Source organism: Colossoma macropomum, unplaced genomic scaffold, assembly GCF_904425465.1.
Source record: "Colossoma macropomum unplaced genomic scaffold, Colossoma_macropomum, whole genome shotgun sequence".
Classification (NCBI taxonomy): Eukaryota; Metazoa; Chordata; class Actinopteri; order Characiformes; family Serrasalmidae; genus Colossoma; species Colossoma macropomum.
Genome location: NW_023494792.1, coordinates 27,680,164 through 27,699,676, shown reverse-complemented (window position 1 = coordinate 27,699,676; position 19,513 = coordinate 27,680,164). Strand labels below are relative to the sequence as shown.

The following is a 19,513-nucleotide window of genomic DNA, read 5'->3' as shown; positions in this document are numbered from 1 at the left end:
ACTAGAGACTGTTAAGGATTAATCTCATATAGAGAAAATCCCTACAAAGAGAACATAATGATGAAATTTAAACCCATAGAGGGAGGGGTGTGGGGGTGAGTGAGAGGAAGACGGAGGTAGAATTTAACCATTTATTATGATTACTTGTTTGCCATCTCTGCTCTGACAGATATGGGTCTGTGGTTATGGTGACTGAGAGCAGTCTGTAACAGCAGTGACCCCTGACCTTGCAGTGTAGTGTGTAATAATGAAATGATGCAGGCTTACTGTTTTTGTGAGTTTGTAATGAGTTATAGTGGAGCTGAAACAGTACTAATTCAGAGTCATCCATCAGAGCGGTCTCTAAAGTAGTGACCCGCTTTAGGTTTGTCTTCAGCACTCACTGAGTGTGCAGGCTCCAGTAGCTGTTCTGTTCAGTCATGTGCAGGGCATTGACCTAAGACAGCAGTCAGGTGCCTCTCGTTGGGCACATGACCACATCCTCCCACTCTTAGGCCTGCGAGGGAGTCTCAGAGTGTGTGTGGCTATGCTTATGTGTGATATCAGTGAAGGGGATTTTCACATATGGTTAATCGAGGACAAGTATTTTCCATTTCTCTCTCTCTCTCTCTCTCTCTCTCTCTGTCTCTCTGTCTCTCTCCCTTTCTCTCTCTCTCTCTCTCTCTCTCTCTCTGCCCCTCGTCTTATTGAAATGAATTGCATGTGTCATTACTATAATAGCACAGTGATTAAATAACTGCTTCTGTCACATTTTGCCTCAATGTTATAAAATGTCAAAGTGCTTACTTACATTTGAATTCAGTTTACTGCATTTCAACCAAAAATGCATTATAGTCATTGAATTTAAAATCTAAAGCACTGAACATTGTGTAGTTTGTGTTCTGGACGTTCTGTGATCTTTTTTTTTTTTGCTTGTATGACGGAAAAAAGATTTTCTCACCTTTTTGAATTGAAAATTTTACATACTATGTAAAATGTTGTTACAGTTTTAGTACATATTTTGCTGTCCATACAATCTATTTATGGAATCTGAACTGCAACAATAACCCATTTTAAGTTCTTTGTTTTTGTAATGTCACAAAAGCCAAAACATTTACATATATCTACCTGTTTACGGTAGTTTACAGTAGCATACAGTAGATTTACTCCACCCATTCATGCTAATGTTATAAAGAGTGTTTCAGCCTGAACTGCTTTTTGAATGAGGTACAGTATAGGACAACCAATCAGAACAGAGCTCATTTACATAGGTCTTAAAGGCCCAGTACGAAAAGCAGCCTGTTTAATTCTAAAGGGTAATTAGGAGTTGGAAAATTGTCAAATTATTTTGATTCCTTTGGCTCTGTTGAAAGTGGACCAGAAAAAAGCAATAAAGAAAAGTCAAGACAAGACAAGAAAAATTCAGCATATGCGCCCTTTAATTATACATGATTAAATATAGTCTGCCACCTTGTGGTGACATGGACAATTCATTTTATTCTGTTTTCATACAAATAAATTATTCAGTATAGTCTAATAATTCTGTCATTCATTCATTCATTCCCCCTCTCTCTCTCTCTCTCTCTCTCTCTCTCTCTCTCTCTCTCTCTCTCTCTCTCTCTCTCTCAGTTCTCAGGTAGAGGGCGATGTTAAAGAGGAGATTTTGCAGCCTCCAGAGCCTCGCCCCGTGCCGCCCATCCTCACTCCCTCTCCTCCCTCTGCCTTCCCTACTGTCACCAACGTGCGCCAGGACAATGACCGCTACCACCCCAAACCCGTCCTGCACGTGCTGGCCTCTGAGCAGGACCCTGACCTCAACGAAAACTACAGCAAGCCCTCAGATGGAGCAGCCCCCGGGCCAGCAGCCGCCCCCTCACCCGCTGGACCCCCTTCTCCTCCTGCAGATACCACAGAGAAGCGGCTGGCTGAGCGCAAGCTGAGCATAGAGATCAAGAAGGTGTCGCGACAGGAGGGCCTGCGCAGCTTCGAGGGAAACAGCATGCTGCACCGTTCACATGCCTTCAAATCGCGCAACAGCGGCAGCACCTGCTCGCAGTCGGAGGACTCTGAAAACCCGCAGCGGCCCAACCACCTGCCTCTGGTCAAGCAGAAGGGTCAGGCGACCTGGGCACAGCCTGTCCCGGACAGGACCCCCAGCCCTGCCCCTGCCTCCGAGGTGCCGCTCAGGACTGCCCTGTGCTTCACCAACCCTCTGCACTCAGACCACTCCGACCCGGAGCTTGATGAAGCAGAGGACATCAGGCCTGCTCTCCACGCCGACTGTCATTCCAATGTTTCCACGGCAACCGGGACGGTTTCCGCAGCGCCACACGAGGACCATGTTCCCAGGAAGGTCACCCCGATGTCCATTGCTGGCCTCTGCTCAAAGTCGGATGAGGCGACAAGTATGTTAGACTGCATTTAGCTCTTGGTGGCTCTTGTCTTGTCTGGGATGAGGGTGAAGTAGACAGATTTACATAGAGAGAGAACAAGAAGTGAAATAGAGATTTAGGGGTACATGCTAACTGAAAAGGGATACTTTGGCAAAAAATTAAACTAACACATTTTCCTCTAACCTCACATGTAGGTGTTGAGCCCTGTGTGAGAAGTTTAATTCTTAGATTTGGACTGAAGCTACAGGGCTAATGTAGCTAACAAGTAATGGAAGCCAATACTCCACCACTTGGCGTCATGCAGACTGCATGCCTAAATGTAGGCATAAATTTGCTTCATATTGTAAAAATTGTCAGAAGGAGCAAATCAAGCTTAAAATCATGTGTAGACCCAGCTTAAATCATCACACTCAATTAGTATATCATGATACTTGAAGAAATTTTCACAACATCTGAGACTTATCATGATATTTTGACACAGACAAAATATGCTACTAGCATCACATTATAAAACTGCCATTAAACTGTGTGCTTTGATTATTAATCAACATTTTATGTAATCCAGTTAAACGGCTAATTATGCTCTCTTTGTATGAAACATGCAGTTGGTCCGTTTTAGTATCGACGATATAAACAATACACTCAAATGCGTACTGTGTATCACGATAATAAAAATGATCATAATGATAAACTGTTGTTATATTGTCGACCCTTAGCTGTAGTAGCAGCCATCTTTAAGTATGAATTTTGTTTGTAATGCATAACCGCATGCAATACAGCGTCAGAAATCATATAAGAAGAGACAACAACTCATCTATAAGCTTCCATTAAATATTAGTTACATTAGCTTTGTAGCTCTAGCGCAGAGCTAAAGCTATACTCTTCAGGCAACAAAGACTTGGCTGGATGGCCATAGAGCTAAAATGTGGTAAGAATAAATAGTGTAAATTAGTTTATTTTCTTACTAAAATGCAGGATAAATGAAAAATACAAACACTTGCTGTAAACTACAAAGCAGGGCAGATTTCATCAGTTTGCTCTGTAGGACGCCCTGTATTTCAGCAGTGTAAATCTATGTCCCCATTATTTCACTCAGCCTCAGAGTTAGAGTGCAAGACGAGGTCTGTACTCACACCATGGAGAAAGTTACAGTCTTATGGATGGTCTGCAGCTTTTTGTGCATGCAACACTCTCAGGACTGCTTTTGGTGGGTTACGGAGCCCCTGATTAGGATTTTCCAGGAGTAAAACTTTCTGTAGAGAATTTTCAGTTAAATAGCTTTGTAGTTTATAGAGTAAGTTCTTTCTACTACAAGAAGGTACATTATGGTATTAAGTTAGGAGATGCAGTTTGAATGTCATAATGTAAATGATGAACATCTAGTATTAAGTGACACAAAAATGGTGACACTAGGGCAGGGGTACACAACACCAATTCTGGGGGGGCAGTGTCCAGCATAATTTGGTGATTTACCTGTTCAAACATGCTTGATTACACTTAGCTTTTAATTATCAGGTTTAGTGGCTGTGTTTGAGTAGGGCAGCCACCAAACTGTGCTGGAAATCGGCCATCCAGGACCGGAGTTGTGCACCCCTGCACTAGGGCTTGACCGATATGAGCTATCATGAGATTTTGTTATTGATGCTGGTTTTAAGGAGCTAAAAATTCCATAAAATGATAATATTGGCTAATATTATAAGGTCAAACCCTGTGAAACATCTCCAGTACTTTTAAACAGTGCTTCACTAATTAATGTACTAACTAATGTAATTGTCAGTCATGAAATATGTCAGTCAGTTCCTGTCAAATAAAAAAAAAAAAAATCAGTCCATAATATTATGTACTCATTAATGCTCTCAAACAAACATTCCCTTAACAATAATATTATTATTATTTAGAAGATAACATTGCTGTACGTGTTTTTTGTGTAGTATTATAACAGGCTTTATCAGTAGGGGTTTCACCAGTACTGCTAAATCTGTAGAACCTTACTATCAGCCAGTTTTATCAGCTAAGCAATAAATCGGTCGCGCACTAGTTGAAACACGAGACTAAATGTAGTGGTCAGTTCTGTGTTTTATGAAGCTGTATGGTTTGTGGTATTTGGGTAATTCTTGTGTAATTATCATGCCATGATGACTTTGTCACAGACCTATTTCAGACAGCCATCTGCTTAAGTGTGGAGAGGAATTGAAAGGAGAAGAGTCACAGATTAGTTATGTAGATAAGAGCACTGCACACGACAGTCGTGCCTGGGACGTCCCCTGCCCGCCAGCTCTAACGGGGAAATGTGTTGATGGAATGGAATGCTCTGAATGTGTGTGACATGAAGGGCCGCTTTTGAGCGCTGGGCTGCTGCTGGCTGCTCTGAGGGTGCTGCTGCTGGAATGCCTCAAGGAGTTGATGATTATGTCTCTTCTCTGTCTGAATATTGGGCATGACTGCTGTTACTGGCCTGTTTGAGTGATTGTGGATTGTAAAGGAAGGTCAGTGCTGGTCAGAGATCAAGAGCATGAATTACAATTATCTGCCTAACACACAAACATGGTTTATGCTCTCTTTTCACACCTGAATGTTGCTCTGGTGCCAACTTCTCACTATCACTTTCTGTCTTGTTCACTCACTCCAGTGCAAAGGAACTTTTAACCATTCTGTAACTCTATAATCACTGTCTTTCCTGCCTCTTCTCTGCTTCTGTGAGGAAGATACCATGTTTTTTTATAGTAATAATTCTGTTAAAAATCAAAAGTACGTTTTTTCCTTCTCAGATGTAGCTGATCAGCCAAGACAGGTTTGCTTGGTTTATTTTACACCAGAGCTCTGATGCAAATGTAGCTAACTTGTCATGAAGCAATTAGCATTTTATAAACTACATGCCTAAATCATCTTGCATTTGCCTGAAACCATGTCCAGCAATTCGGCTAAACCATCGAACACTGAATTGAATTGTTTAGTGAATTGTTTAGCATTCAAATAGACTTGCTTATGGGGTTTCAGACACTGTATAACAAACTGAGTGGCTTATTTTTAATTATTTATTTACTTTTTAGTTGGTCCCACCTATGTTAAATCAAAACCTAGATGCAAATCCTAATTGAATACATTTTTTGTTGGAAGTTTTACCAATTTTACCCTTTTGTTTCCCAGTAAAATGAAATGAGTAGCACTGCAGTACTTGAGAATTTAAATACAACATGCACAATGATTATATTAAACAAAAATGAGCTAAAAATTACAAGACGTTTTTTATTTCACAGAAATCATTAAGGCTTTTCTGAAGGCCTAGAAAGCCCTGAGGGTACCTTTTCAGCAAAAACGCATGTTGATGCAAGGCGTAAACAGCCTCATGCTTTGTCAGAATCAACTGTTTGGGATTCCTTAGCTCACAAGTGATGATTCAGGCATGCAGTCTTCATGTAATTGGTAGGATAGAACTTTCCATTACTTGTTGGCTCCATTAGCCTCATAGCTTCAGTGCAAAAGTTAAAGAGCAAACTTCAGACACTGACTGTCTTGGCTGATCGGCTATGTTTGTTTAATAAGAAAATTGTGTGAAACATGACTAAGGAACAGTTTATTCTGTAAAACATGCCTTAGGGACCCATCCAAGATGAAGGCATGTGTGATTGTGAGTTGATTTTCAGCTAAAGCAGTAATTGGATTTATTGCATGTGCTGGGAAACATGCTGCATGGTGGGCTGTTCCCTGAGAAAGCACTCCGCTGGAGGATGGCAGAGGTGCGAGCTGCAGCTGTGGAATCACGTGCTGATGAAGAGATGAGAGGGAATGGGTGTTCATCTTTTCGGGACTGGAACTCATGGGCCTCTTACTCAAGAGTGTCTCAAATAGCTGCCTATTCTCCACACAGAATCCTGAGATGGCATTAAAGTCTCATGCCCTGTGAAATAGGAGATGGTACATGAGCAGCATTTGAAACACTGCGTCCCTGACATGAAGCTGGTGCAGGTGGCTTGGCTTGTTGCGTGCTGGTCAGTCGCTGGGCTGTGTGCGATTTCACAGCTTCCGCAGGGTCCTTCATCACAACATGAAAATGTGTTTTTGAGCTTTGGTGGGTAACCGTGCTCTTGTCTGCTCCAGACAGTGACGAGAGTGAAGACTCGCCTCCCCCTCTTCCTGAAAGAACCCCCGAGTCCTTCTTTTTGGCCACAGGTGCGTCCTGACCGTCTCAGCCTGTCGTTCCCCACCTCTGGCCACATGAGGGCACCAGAAAGCAGAGAGCCGTGACTCGCACACGTTTGTATTCATGTCAGGGCTAAAAGTGCAGGAGGTGTGGAAAATATTCCAGACATCCTGAGTCTCTGCCTTGAAATGGAATTTTCCCTTTTGTGTTGTATGAATGTACAATTTTGCAAAGTGTTTCTCAGTAGGGACGTGCACGGCTGCTCGAACACTCGGTGAACCGTTTCAGATGCCAGTATTCCAATACTAACATCACTATGTTGCTTAGTTTATACAACATATTTCAGCAGCACTGGACGTGTACACCATGTAGTCAGGGTTTACTTTAACAGGGCTGTACTTTATAATAGGGCATCAGTGCCTTTTTGGCTGTATATTTTAGTGATAGGGATGTAAACAAAGTCAAAGTGGTTTGGTGAGAAATTGTGCATTGAGGAGACAATCATAAAAACGATTGACAATTAATTTCTTTACAGTGGTGTTGATAGGAAGCAGGGGTCTCAAAGTCTATAATGCAAATGTATCCATTTTGTTTGCTATCAAAACCACCAGTGATGTATATGTAATATTGATGGTATAATCTGGAATGTGGTAAATCTGAAAAAAAAAAAACGTTTTGTTTTAGACCAAAATGTTATCTCATACGTATCATAAAACAGTGTCAGGCATATGTGTAAAGATTTTATGTTTTTTTTTGAGGTAGCTGTTAGAGGAATAAAAGTATGTGCTGACTGCAGGTATTACAATGAAGTGAAAATTTGCTGTTATAAGAAATATAGTGATGCATTGTGGAATGAGGAACATGAGGTGAACTGGATTATATCCACTTTGTTATCCTAATGATGTTTCTGATGAGTGGTTTCTTACATATGGGCAGGTGAGGTATGTCATCTTTGCTGCAAATCTGGATTATTCTGGATTATTGTAATCCCCATTAAGGTTTGTTTATGAGTAAATGTGTTTTTTATAGCATGAACAACAGCATTCTGGCATAAATTAGTGAGCTCTATTGACCAGCTTGTTTAAGTATTGATCTCATTAGGGGGGGATACTGCAGCATATAGTTCCGCTAACAGTCTTTAAGACACTGGAGGATAATCTTTGTTGTCTGCCCATTGCACACTGTTAGCCATACCAACTCACTTAACTCAACAACTAACTATTGCTTGTGGTCAAGGAGCAAAGCTTTTACTGTAGACTCACAGTAGACTGACGAATAGTGAATGTTTTGATGATGACTTGAACGCTTCACAAAAATTAGATCATCCGTGTTGATTGTTATGCAGCAATGAATCAGTGGGGTTCTTTGTAATAGACAAAAGCCCCTAGAAGATAGTAATTACAAGGAATTTGACCTAAAGCCTCTCTCATGTTCTTTCGTACGGTAAACTGTTACTTCTGTTCTCTTCACCTCCTCCAGATCCAGTAGATGTGAAGGTAGAGTTGGATGAAGTTTCAAGAGGATTGGGGGGAGCCCCTCCCTGTCTCCAGGTAAGCCACAAATATACCACCAGTCGTTTTGTGTTTAACTTGAAGAGTCTGACAAAACAGTAAAGTTAATGTTCCTATGTTCTTTCACCTCACAGGCGTTGACAACCACACCGACCAAATCTCCATCAGGTAGGAATATTAACATCATAATACACACTATAGATGTAAAATCAGAATCAGCAGATTTTTGCTTCAGACGCAATCTGCAATCAGCTAATTTATTGTTCTTATTTTGGCGAATCTCTGTTGCAATATTATGATTTAAATAAGGTGAGCCATAATACCCTGAGTAGTTAATATCGACCAACTTATATATTGGTCTGTCCCTGCTGGAAATGTGCTAGTGTGTAAAGAAATAGGAATCAGCCATTTAAATTAATGCTCAGTGCGTCCCTAGTACACAGTCTCCTTAAGTAACATATGGAGTCACTCACAGGTAATATTCAAGATACATTAATAGACTCTTCCACTGAACTTCCTCTCTCTCTCTCTCTCTCAAAAGAATAGCTAAAGTACTAAAATAAACACTGTTGTGATTTCTTAATGAATCATTTATGAAGCAGTTAATGTTGACATGTTTTACCAGATGGAGGGCAGGAGAATGGAAAGAGTTCAGACATTCTGGCAAAAACCACAAGCTCTGTGATTCAAGCAGACGAGAGGACGGAGAGCAAACCAGTCTCAGAGATGGGTGAGTGTCCCAGCTTTAATCAGGACTGAAATTTTGGTCTAAACTTGAATTTAGCCCAATAAAATTCTGTCCAAACCAACCAAATCCATAGCACTAAGTTTTAATTCCGAAACTGACCTGAGTCTGACCACATTAAATAAAACCGAAGTGACTCGAACATGGCAGATTAAAGATTGTTTATGAACATAGAAACTGACATGATGAGGCAACATTTAGCTCTTATTCTACCCAAACCTAAAATGAGCCACCAGAAGATTTCAGACATGCAGTAAAATTTGGCCAACTTAAAGTCCAGACTAAAACCAAAGATTATATGTAAGGTACACTAAGTGCATGCCTATTCAAGTGAATGTGGCGAAAAGGGTACAGTTCCTGTCTGCTTTGCCCTGCCCCCGTCACCCGGGGCAACGGCTGCAGCCTGTACAGAATGACTGGGCAGCGGGCTGAACAAACCCCACACAAAACAGTTTTTTCTTAAAATCAACTCTGCGGAAAATGCGTAGTTAGGCTCAAAATACTCACAAGAAACAATTACACAGTTAAACAATGGCACAGGTTCACTGAAATCATAAACGAGGCGGAACATAATCACTGAAGTTTGGTGAAATGGGCAGAATTTCCTGCTTGTGTGAAGGGGGCTTGAGTCTCTGTTGTCTGCCTAAGAGGGGAATAAGGCCCACCTCCTGCTCACCAGAACCACAGGACTGTTCCCGTAAGTTTTTTTTTTCCAAGAGAAATTCTCTCACATTCTCGTGAGGCACATCCTTCAAGTTTTGACTGAGTTCTCATTGAATACTCTGTCAGCACGCTCGCAATATCAGATTCATCTGCATGGGGAAGGGGTCCGAAGCACAGCCAATGTTATAAAAGGTTCTTCCGCTTGTTGCGTGCAATTACACATTTCCACCAGAGAGTCCCCAAATCACTTATGTTCTTTATGCTGTTTATTTAGCCATTATTTATGTGCACTTTAAAATGCCTGTGTGTGTGAAGTGTGCTATTTAAATAGCTTTACCTTGCCTAAAGTAAGGAGAAAAAAAATTAAGCTAGGATAAATGCAGGCCACGCTCTATTAAATGTGAGTGACTGAATATGAGAAATTCAAACAAAGCCTGACAAATATTGAGAATTTAAGTACTTAACTGGACCTAAGTCTCATATGGTTCTGACAAATATATAAAGCTCTAGTGATTGACAGGACTGAAGAGTGGGTGGAAATATCAATGACAGTTCAACATTGTTAATTTAAGATACTTTATGTCTCATTAAAATTCCCTATTCTGCTGCAATTTCTTTTTCTAGGATTCGGTACCCGCTGCACGCAACCCAAAGGCCCAAGAGACCCTCCATCTGAGTGGACATAATGATCAAGGACCTACGATGGCCGACCCTTCATGCATCCACACACAGATACAGACATGTACCCACTCATTCACACACACACGCCACTACCATCCCCTCTCTTGTAAGTGCCATTCTAGAAGGAGGATCAAAGACATCTCTCACCGCCACTCTCACCCACTTTCCAACTAACACACAATCAGTATAGCTACATAGATAATCTTCCATGATGCAGCCGCACTCCTCATGCTGTACGTGCGGCAGCTGCCATGGGTTCACTGCACTGGTGCTACACCTTCTCCTTGCTGGGACCATAAACCTGCCTTATCCCCCCTTATAGCAAAAACCTGATCTGACTGACACAACAGTCTGTATTGCTGTCCTAGCTAGCTAGCTAGAACATCTCTATACTTTTACACTCCTACTACAACAATACAATACGATATGTATTCATAGGGACAGAAAACTACTGTTTTTTTTTTTTGTTTGTTTGTTTGTTTTTCTGTTTTGTTTTGAACCATTCTTCCCTGCTAACTTCTTGATAGCCATATATGCATTGTTTTATAGGTGTACAGGGCAAGTAGGTATATAATATGACAAATGAGCTATCGCTAAATATTCTTATTAACAGAAGATGTAAGAAGTCTGTGCATGATAACCCCCCATGTACTATGAACTGTAAATTATTTGCCCTCCTGTTATAACAAATATTTCAGGGTTGTTTTTTTTCTCTCTCGTTTCTTTCCAGTGTTTAGTTCTTTTTTTTTTTCCAAAGGCTAGCTGTTTTATCAGCCAATCCCTGAGATGGCACGGGCTCAAGATTGTAATAATGCTTTTTTGTAAATTGTATTCTAAAGGTTATTTTTGTATACGCTGTTTTTGCTCACTTCATGAACCATTGCCCAGTACCACTGGCCTCTCAGAGCCCACCTGTGCCTTTTTCGAGAGGATGCCCCTCCTGTCCAGTGTAAGGGCAGCGGCACGTGTGAATGTGTGCGTGTGAATGTGTGCGTGTGTGTGTGTGCGTGTGTGTGTGTGTGTGTGTATGTTTGTGTGTGAGAGAGAGAGAGAGAGAGAATGAACGAGAGGGAGATAGAGATTCACGCCGTTATGTTCAAGCCTCTGAGATCTGAATGACCCTCCTACACAGACCTGTTTGTATGTTGCAGAAATCAATCAACCTCTCAGTAAAAAAAGAAAGACACAAGGAAGACGTTTCTGTGGCCTGATTTATTTGTTACTCATTCCTCTGGTTGGTGGGTGAGCAGTGGGAGTGTAATGCTGCTGCTATTGTAGTTGCACTATTAGCTCTTTTTTGATAAGCTGATAAGTAGAAAGGACTTGCAAAGCTGTTTTTTTCAGACACACAATACTCGTACAAGTCTCACGCCTAACAATGCCCAGTTAAATGACTCAAATACAGCTATACAGAACAGAAATGCATGAAGAGAAGCTGCGTACGAATTTGCCAAGATACATTTAGAAAGCTGTAATACCTCCAGTACATGAATGAGAGGATAGTGTATACCACAGGGTTCTTATTCTCAGACTTCAGCCTAGAAGCTGATATTGATTCATATTAAACAATTAAATGCAAACGTTTGGGCAACCTGGTCATGTTACATTTGGTAAATTTTGAAAATGTCTCTCTACAAAGACACACTTGTGCACATTTAACTTTTTACTCAATTACTTTTATTTGCTTAATTTAACATATTATGAAAAAAAACATAAAAAGGTGGCCTGTGCAAATGTTGTGGCTCTCATTTATAGAAGTTTAATGTGCTCCATTGTAGAGAAACTTACTGACTCAGAATTGTTGTTGGAAACTTTTTCAGATTTTTTACTATTGTACCATCAACTTTACTCATAAGAACGTGTGGGTTCACCGATGGTTTTGGATAGTAAATAAAATGGCTATATTTGTGTTGTAGACATCGCCACCCCTGGGTCCTATCACCACCACTGAGCAAAAGTTTCTCTACATCTCAATGACTAAATTATGCAGAAATTTTGAAAAATAGGTATAATTCCCCTTTAAATGTGTTAACTTATTTTGACTTAGAAGATCAACAAAACTGTCATTTAACCATATGGTTGTACAGGCCGACCCCTGAAATGAATGTATTTAAAATGTATGTTAAATGAATCTGGAATACCAGAAAAAAGGCATTATAGACAAAGAGGGGGAAAATATCTTTGCCCTATATTACATAAGGCTCTTATATGGTTACATTATTTCTTGTCTCAGCCAGTTTTGTAAAATGACTGAAATGTTTTGTATACACCACCGTTGAAAAAGTTTGGAATCTTTGTTTTCAGTATTATGACACAAATTTGGTTGCAGACAAATGTATGAAATAAATCAAGTATGTTCATCACAGGTTTCAAATAGCAAGGACACTAGGAAGTTATAATTAAAAATGAATACATTTCAGATGTGAACAGAACACAGAATCTCCTGTAAATGATACTAAATTTGCAGGGAGTGCTGTATGATATAATAATAATAATATCCAGAATTTGTCATATTTCAAAAGTGGAGATCAAATCTCAAATCGCAGGCAACAAAAACTTGATGTTAAATATATAGTATAATATATACAGTATATTATTTAATTACTGAAATATTGAATAAAACCTAAAAATACCTTTTTGGTGAATAGTTTGTAGTATTTAAATCTTCATTGTGTATACATAAAAAAAAACGTGGCAAATGACTCCAAACTTTTGAACAGTAGTGTTTATCCACAAATCTGTGTGAATAATAGCCATTCTGACATCAGTTCAGGCTGTTCAAATCAAAGATAATTATCCTTCCTGTGAAGGCTAGGAAACGTCTTGGGAAACATTGCTATGCTGACACACTAGTAAAATATAAAATATCTCTTTTAAAGGGGGGTCTTTTTAGTGAACATTTGGGGACTCCCTCATGTGATATCCCACTGCTGTTGTGTTTTACCACACGCTGAGCTAAAAGCACAGAGGTGATTTTAAAATTCATCTTTTGGTAGCGTGGCTATAGGCCTAAGTCAGGAAAAACAGAATAATTGGCTGACAGAAGCCAGAGCAGGGTCCTGACCTGCACAGGGCCAATAGAGCCACTGTGCTGAAGATAGTGGCTTTATGCCTTGCTGTTTTACCTTGTGTTCTGCATGACCGCCTCACATTTCAGAATTGTACTATTATCAAGAAACAATTGAGTGCATAAATTTGAAAAGCAATTTTCCACATCATCAAATATTGCCAGCTTGGTATTTATCCTGGCCTCACGAAAGGGCCTAATTTACTAAAGCCCTTAGTACAAGCAGAAAGGATGGAAATGGTGACTGCCTGAGGTAGTGAAAATGCCTCATTAGCATGCTTCAGTCACTGATCCTGTCTGTGAAATCACACATGCAGTTATGTACATACCTGTAGGTTACATGTGCATACACACAGAAAGAGTTTCATATAAATCATTGGACACTGTGTATCACTGATCCAGTAGCTTACCTGTTGCCTCACAGCTGACACTAAGACATTATGCTTGCTGGAGCCTATTCAATAAAACAGCGATTGCCAGAGGTGCCAGAATGGTCTGGAGCCAGCCGCCGTCTCCGCTCCGCACGAGTGCCCTACTGAGGAGTGCTGGATTTGGGGGCTGGACTGAAGCCAAGCCCTGCCAGTTCATCATCTGCCCATGCTGCAGATCCATTTGAGGGGAGGGATGGAATTCCCTTGAAGTCAAAGCACAAGCTGACTGCTCCAGATGGAAGTGGCTCTTTTATGCTGATGTGGAACTTCCCCGGCACAAAACTTCCACGGAAAAGGAAAAGCTCAGTTCAGGAGGAAAAGGCAACTTCCAAAACTGTTCTTGAGAATTTTTTGTAGGCCATTTTTCAGCAGTATGAACAAGTCAAAAGTAAAAGAACCTTAAGTTGTACGACACCTACAAAACACCTACAAAAAAAAAAGTTAGTCAATATAATCAGACTTTTTCCAAGTAATTCTGAGCCATTTCCTTTGGTCCATTTATCATGAAATTCTTTTTTTGTATTTTTTTTTATTGTGGAAAGTCTTTTGAAAAGAACAAAAAAATACACAAACTTCACATATCAAACAATTGTATCAGTACTTCAATTAGCACCACTACATATATATATATATATGCGTTTGTGTGTGTGTATGTGTGTGTGTGTACAACTACATGTTATATTTATCTGTAATACTAATTTAAGTAAATGTAGTCCCGGTTTCTACCCTTTATAAATGGTAATGTATCTGGATCAGCAGATATGTACATGGAAAAATATCGAATATCAGTATCGGCCCACAATCTCCTCTTGATGTTGAAGTTACACTTTTATGCTACAACCCAATAAATGATAAAACTTGATTCAGTAGTAGAGAATGACATCCATAGTCAATTATTGCATTACTTCTCATTTTTGTGGGCAGTTTTTAGCATGTTTAACTCTAAAAGACATAGCATATATATATATATATATATATATATATATATATATATATATATATATAGCCTAACAACCTTGGTGTAGAAGGCCATACTCTTTAAACTTTTATACAAAAGACCCAAGCTAAATTCCCACACAGATAGTGTGGGTCAAAAACAGACAGAACTGGGTGCAAACAAAACACCAAAACCCCTCACAGACAGAGGTAGCCATTTACTATCATCAGATTAAGAGGATAATCACTTTCGCATCGCCCCTTGTGGTCTTCCAGTGAGCCACTAGTTTCCAGCCTTTCCCGCGTAATGGAGTAGCCGTACTGCGCCACGGCTCTGCCTCACCGCTCCTCCCCCTCCGGCCTCACTGGGCGGAAGCTCCGCCCTCGCGTAGCCGCTCTGCATGTCCATCACGCAGAGGCCGCCCCTCCTCCGCCTGGTAGTCACGCCGAGGCCCCGCCCCTCCCTGCCCCGCTCACAAACAGCAGCAGAGTCGGAGAGTAAATAGAGAAAAGCCCCAAGATGGCGGAGTCGCTGAGCTTCATTCACTTCGGCGCTGCGACCAAAAGCCCGCTCCCCAAGCCCAAGGAACCCAAACCGTCGTCCGAGAGCCGGCCGCAATCCTCCCGGGACCACCATCCTCCGCCGCCCAAGAAAGTTCGCAACGACGAGAAGAGCCTTAAACCCAAGAAAGTGAACGGGGAAGGCGGAGAAGGGGGAGGAGGCGGTGGCGGCGGCGCGGCGGACAAGCAGCAGCAGCAGAGTTATGGCAGCCCGACAACATGGAGCTTCACTCCCGTCAAGACGAGCAGCCCTGCGGCGCCTGTCCAGCAGCCTCCGCTGCACAAAGTGTTCAAGCAGAGCGCCTTCCTCGCCTCCCCGCCCAAGCCCAAAAAGCTCAAGGAGAAGCGAGAGAAGGAGAAGGAGAAAGAAAAGGAGAAGAGGAAGCATAAGCTGCCTTCGGAGAACAGCGTTAGTAGCGCGGGGATGAAGAAGGAGAACGGGGAGGTGAAGTTGTTGCAGAAAGGTAGGTTAACGTAATAGCTTACAACACTTTTAAAACCGCTGTTTAAACCCGTTTTTGGACCCGTTCGCTTATTGTGGACATTCACTTATTTTAAAAACGGAAGTCTTTCGTATGAAGCTGGTTTGTTTTTCAGCGTATTTCACTGAGAAAGTGTGTTGTGACAAACAACCAGTATAGTTAGCATACCGAGCTAGCTGCTCGGTTAGCCGTTGAGCTAAGCTAGCGGGTAGTTTCCCTCGTTTCTCGTAACGGAGTCTGATTGCGTGGAGTTGCGGTGGGACTAACGTTAGTTAGGGCTGTACATAATAAAAGTGCCTAAAATTCACAATGTTGCTATTATTACATGCTTGAACGTGGCTAGATTTGAAATGGCATGTACTAAGGAGCTTACACTAACAGTGACTAATAGTAACATTTAGGCCTGCATTAACTGTGACTCTATACAGGTTTGAGTTGTAGACTTAGAAAGTTGCACATGGTAGCTGTACAGTGTGTGCTTATTGCTGGATCAGTTTGGGGGAAATAATAGTAAATAATAAAATAATTAGATCAGTGACACATCTGCCTGAAGTTTGGTATATTTTCTACATTTCTGCATTGCTTAATCGTTGAGATGTAAACAAAGTCATTTAGGGTGGTTTGATGCGAAATGGGACATTGTAGAGAAACGTACCAGCTCTTCTTCTTTACAGTGGTGTTGATGGGAACCAGGGGTCACAATGTCAACAACACAAATATAGCCGTTTTATTTACTATCCAACATGACACGTGGACCAACACGTGTGTTCTGAGTTTTTATATGTAATGTTGATAATGGTGAAACAGTGGTAAATCCAAATGTTGTCACTATCTAGAAAGACCTGTCGACTTACTTGTGTCGTCTGAGTTTATATGTAATGCTGATGATGGTAAAATAAAAAAAAATATATATTTTTAATCTTCCTCTTTGCCTTATAATATCCTGAATGCACCTTTATCCCATAAATGGCTTTTAAATAATGTTTTAGGCTATATTTGTAACAATTTCCTGTTTTATCCTCCTGGAAAATGAGCTTTTAGAGCCACTGAATGCTGTAGAGGTCTGGTTCATATCACCACCAGTGTGAATTAAGTTTCTCAAGAGCAAACCACTCAGAATGACTTTGTTTATATCTTAACAATTTGATTATGCAGAAATTTTGACAAATAAGTGAAATTCCCATTTAAGTGCTGCCTCGGCTGGAGCTTTAGTCAGTAGCTTCAGGTACAACAATATAATGCATTGTGCTGTTGCCTGCAGCGTTTATACATCATTATGACAAACGTTACTTTCCATAACAATATTTTTCATGTGAGAAGGCTATTATGCTTGTAATAGGCTGTAATGAGGAAATTGGTAGTCTTTATGGTCTTTCGTGGAAGAGATATTTGATGTTAACTTCGTACTGGACAGTCATGTTTAGCCTGCAATTTCAGCTTTCCTCACTGACCATTGTGAAGCAGCGTAGTGACAAAGAAATAAGTTAAGCAAATTGATGGGAAAACATTTAGATTCTAATACTATCAGTTAGTTCTCATTCTTTTTGAGGGAAAATGGGAAGACCCGTCACAGAGACTGTACATTAATCTGGCAGCGCAGTGGGCTGTAGTTGTTCACTTTAGTGTCTAGCCACAGTATATATGTGCAAGTTCGTGTGAGTTTGACTGAATAGATTAGTGATGCTGATGTGTTGCTTGTTGTGTAGTCAGTCAGACAGTATGCTGTTTATGAAGCACTTACATTGACCTGTGGCCTTGCCACAGTTAAGAGCTGTTTTGCAAATGTATATCGTCTGGTTGTCATGAGAGCGTGGTTTTGTCAGAAGATCAGTCTCACATTCTGATCAGTAACAGTGGCAATACATAAACAATACAGGCAATACGGTACATAGTCAAAACATATCTGTATGGTAAGACTGTGTTGAGTGGGAAAAATGCAAATCCTGACCATGTTTCATAAAAAATGAAAAGAAAAAATATTTTATGAAATAGTAAACTGACAGTACAAGTAGAATTTTGTAGTCATCACATTTCATGATATGCAGAATGGCAGGGATGTGATACAGGTACAAATTGTACAATTTTGACACGGAAATATCTTATTCCAGTCACCACAACTGTATCAATAAAACCCTTTATCTTTATGAAAATGCCTTTTTGTCAGAATGTTTTTGAGTTATTAATTTTAAATCAACCACACCTTTAGATTTAAATACCTTATTTTCTAGCAGACGTGCTAACAAATGCTCAAAGCTGGAAAATATCAAGACTACCGTCTCCCCCCGGAGAAACTGTAGCCTAAATGTAATTTGTAGCCAGACGTTTATCTTAAAAGATGAGCATGTTTTTTTTTTGAAGCAGTGCAGTTTACAACAGGTGAGCCCCCAGGGTACTTTACTTACCTTATTTACTCAAAAATAATCAGTACAAATGAGTGGAAAAACAGACAATGGCAGAAATGAAAAATGAACACAAAAAAATAATATTTCTCACTATAGTTGGAACCACAGAATCTGCAGATCTGCTTGTGCTTAGCAGCAGTTTAAACGTTTGTGAAGAAAATAAAAACATCATTAAAATGCACGTAAAGTGGCTTAAGGAGTTCACATTTATGGCATATGTTTGTTTTGAGAAAATGTTCTAGTGTCTTAATTAAAAAAAAACAAAAAAGCCTTTTTTAGTAGCAGTACCTAAAAATGATTGAACCTTTCTGTTGGTTGTTGGATTTGAGTTATTCTAGTTGTGTGCCAAGTTACGACATTGATGCATATTCAGTAGGACTATAAAAAGGCATCAGTGCATCTGAAAGTCTTGATTCAACATAGCAAACATAGTAAATATAGCAGCACGCAGAGGAATACCCTCATTATTCAGTAACAGCCGAGGGACTGCACTAGGTTTTTGTGTTGGCCGAGTAATGGAGACTGCCTCTTCATATGAGCTAACAGACTAAGGCTGCATTTACACTGCTCCGGCGCGTCGACGTACGTGAACGCACTCCCCCTCTTCAGCTGGCTGCATGTGGGCGTTAACGAAGACGTTCCCTGCGTCACCCAATTAAACCACGTCAAATTTTAATTAATAGATGTGCTGATTTTCTAATAATCAAAAACCAAATTTAGTTATTAATTACAAATATATATACATATTCAAAAATGTCTAGGTTTAAAATTGTTTGGAGCTTTTCCTCCGTGCTCCACCGGAACGTTTGAATACGGAACAAATGTTTTATTCATTGCATTGTGAACACTTAACACGCAAACACCAGCTATCTTCTGATTGGGTAAACGCATCGCGTTGGCCGGATTAGTCTGCGTAAAATTCAGCTCGGCTCAACTTTTCGCCGTACCGCATCCCCCAGACTCAACGCGCTGGACACATCATGCACTGCGTGGCCATGTCTGGCGGAACCAACGCTTTCTATTGAAAATGAATGGGATACGTTGCGGTGCGTTGACGTGCCGGAGCAGTGTAAATGCAGCGTAACAGAGCTGAGGAGTGTCACGAGGACTCATTGTCTTCTACAACAGGTATTTTCTCTTTAGTGGGTGATGTGCTGCTGTGTTATTTGTCAGAGAAATATATTTTCATTGTTTGTTGACCAAGTTAACATCAGCAGTGCTACGTCTGCCTTCCCATTCACATCCTTAATGGTGTGTCCTTAGTAACACGCTCACGTTCAGGCACTCTTGTTTTGGAGTAGTGAATTATGACATACTTGCAAATATGAGCAAAACCATCGTATTTCTTCATCTTTCTCTGGTGAAAAGTAATGAACACCCACTTCAGTGATGTCAGCATTAGAATACTGGCACATCGAATGGTTAAGGAGTACTTGAGTGCCAGTGCACATCAGTTATAACTGATAGTAATATTAAATAAAATATCTGCTTGTTTTTAGCCAAAGTAAAATTCATGTGCTA

The 19,513-nt window shown here is 40.5% G+C and overlaps 2 protein-coding genes across 3 annotated transcripts in view; both read left to right on the top strand.

Annotated features, from left to right (window-relative positions):
* LOC118812063 (tyrosine-protein phosphatase non-receptor type 12-like) overlaps positions 1-11,306 on the top strand; it is a 61,806-nt gene extending 50,500 nt beyond the window's left edge. Inside the window, exons 13-18 of one of the 2 annotated variants that reach the window (XM_036576751.1) lie at positions 1,609-2,384; positions 6,471-6,542; positions 7,993-8,063; positions 8,159-8,192; positions 8,650-8,754; positions 10,057-11,306. In XM_036576751.1, coding sequence (XP_036432644.1) covers positions 1,609-2,384; positions 6,471-6,542; positions 7,993-8,063; positions 8,159-8,192; positions 8,650-8,754; positions 10,057-10,118 — 1,120 coding nt within the window. In that variant the 3' untranslated portion in view covers positions 10,119-11,306. The remainder of the gene's footprint in view (positions 1-1,608; positions 2,385-6,470; positions 6,543-7,992; positions 8,064-8,158; positions 8,193-8,649; positions 8,755-10,056) is intronic. The other variant, XM_036576752.1, reaches the window with a different exon arrangement.
* Positions 11,307-15,045: 3,739 nt separating this feature from the next.
* LOC118812062 (lysine-specific demethylase RSBN1L-like) overlaps positions 15,046-19,513 on the top strand; it is a 59,097-nt gene continuing 54,629 nt past the window's right edge. Inside the window, exon 1 of the mRNA XM_036576749.1 lies at positions 15,046-15,572. Coding sequence (XP_036432642.1) covers positions 15,068-15,572 — 505 coding nt within the window. The 5' untranslated portion in view covers positions 15,046-15,067. The remainder of the gene's footprint in view (positions 15,573-19,513) is intronic.